This window comes from Ciona intestinalis, unplaced genomic scaffold, assembly GCF_000224145.3.
Source record: "Ciona intestinalis unplaced genomic scaffold, KH HT000096.1, whole genome shotgun sequence".
Taxonomy (NCBI): domain Eukaryota; kingdom Metazoa; phylum Chordata; class Ascidiacea; order Phlebobranchia; family Cionidae; genus Ciona; species Ciona intestinalis.
Genome location: NW_004190418.1, coordinates 45,890 through 47,491, shown reverse-complemented (window position 1 = coordinate 47,491; position 1,602 = coordinate 45,890). Strand labels below are relative to the sequence as shown.

The 1,602-nt window shown below is 42.4% G+C and overlaps 1 protein-coding gene across 1 annotated transcript in view; it reads right to left on the bottom strand.

The window, feature by feature from the left end:
* The window catches only part of LOC100181151 (ras-related protein M-Ras), a 3,299-nt gene that overhangs the window by 697 nt on the left and 1,000 nt on the right, over positions 1 to 1,602 (bottom strand). The window contains exons 2-5 of the mRNA XM_002121823.5: positions 1,197 to 1,256; positions 1,054 to 1,147; positions 732 to 831; positions 273 to 352 (exon numbers count right to left, since the gene is read on the bottom strand). Coding sequence (XP_002121859.1) covers positions 273 to 352; positions 732 to 831; positions 1,054 to 1,147; positions 1,197 to 1,256 — 334 coding nt within the window. The remainder of the gene's footprint in view (positions 1 to 272; positions 353 to 731; positions 832 to 1,053; positions 1,148 to 1,196; positions 1,257 to 1,602) is intronic.

Below are 1,602 nucleotides of genomic sequence, written 5' to 3'. Positions count from 1 at the left end.
GCGCGCTAACCACTATGCCACGGCGCCGGACAAACATAACCTGTCAATCAAACACAACCTGTCAATCAAACATAGCCTGTCAATCAAACACCACCGGTCAATCAAACATAACCTGTCAATCAAACACCACCTGTCAATCAAACATAGCATGTCAATCAAACCCATTTATCCATTGAACACAACCTGTCAATCAAACACAACCTGTCAATCAAACACCACCTGTCAATCAAACATAGCCTGTTAATCAAACACCACCTGTCAATCAAACATACCTTATTAAACGAACAATATCTTGGAAAGCTTTATCAACGTTTTGCGGAGGGTCTTTGGCGCTCGTTTCAATGTAAGGAATCTGTATTGTTACGTAATAAACATACAAGTTATAACAAGGGCTCTTAATTTTAGCAACTTATTTAAAAGTGATCAAAACATGATATTTGTAATTAACTCTCATCAGTGGGTGAGGTCTACATCAACCTTGTGCAAATAATGAACATGCTTAGGAAAGGATGTTAAAATAGAACAACAAGTTAGAATGCATTTTTTACATTAAGTGGAACACAGTTAAAATATTTTAAAGAGATCGTTTTACTTCTAAACCTTACACACCCCTCCCCAGGTTAATAGAGGCAAGCAACCACTGAGTTGCGGTATTTGTTCGTTCTGAAGTAATTTCCGTCTTATACATGCGTTGTTGTCCCCTGACAATCAAACATTATGACATCACAAACCTGGAATTGTCGCGCCATTTCCTTCCCCTCGTCTTCTTCCACCACTCGCTGGTGCACAAGATCAACTTTGTTGGCCACTAGGAGGGCGGGGAATTGTGTTCTGGGGGAAGATGGGTTGTGTGTTCAATATTTTGGCATTTATTGTAAGTTTATAAATTTGTTGCAGGAAAGGTTGGAGAAGAAAAATACATTTTGTTTAACGTCTTCCCATATTATGACAAAAAGTAAACCAAAAGTAGTAGTGACCTCTATGTTGGTGGTAGGTCAAAGTTCATGTAGTTCGAACATAGAAACAATATAAACATAGAAACATTATACTCACTCATCTTTTACCCTTAGAATAAGATCGTGGAACTCTGGTACGTGATCGTAACTTGCGCGGTCCGTTACGCTGTACACGATAAGGAAACCATCACCTACAAACATTATGTTTAACTCATGTTGACAGGAGTTTTCTCAACCAACCTGTTCTCATGTATTGTTCACGCATTGCACTAAATTCCTCCTGGCCGGCTGTGTCGAGCACTGGGGAAGAAATTTATACGGGTAAATAGGAACATGGGTGAATGGGGGCATGGGTGAATAGGGGCATTGGTGAATGGGGGCATGGGTGAATGGGGGCATGGGTGAATGGGAACATGGGTGAATGGGGGCATGGGTGAATGGGGGCATGGGTGAATGGGAACATGGGTGAATAGGGGCATGGGTGAATAGGGGCATGGGTGAATGGGGGCATGGGTGAATGGGGGCATGGGTGAATGGGAACATGGGTGAATAGGGGCATGGGTGAATAGGGGCATGGGTGAATGGGAACATGGGTGAATGGGGGCATGGGTGAATAGGGGCATTGGTGAATGGAACATGGGTGAAT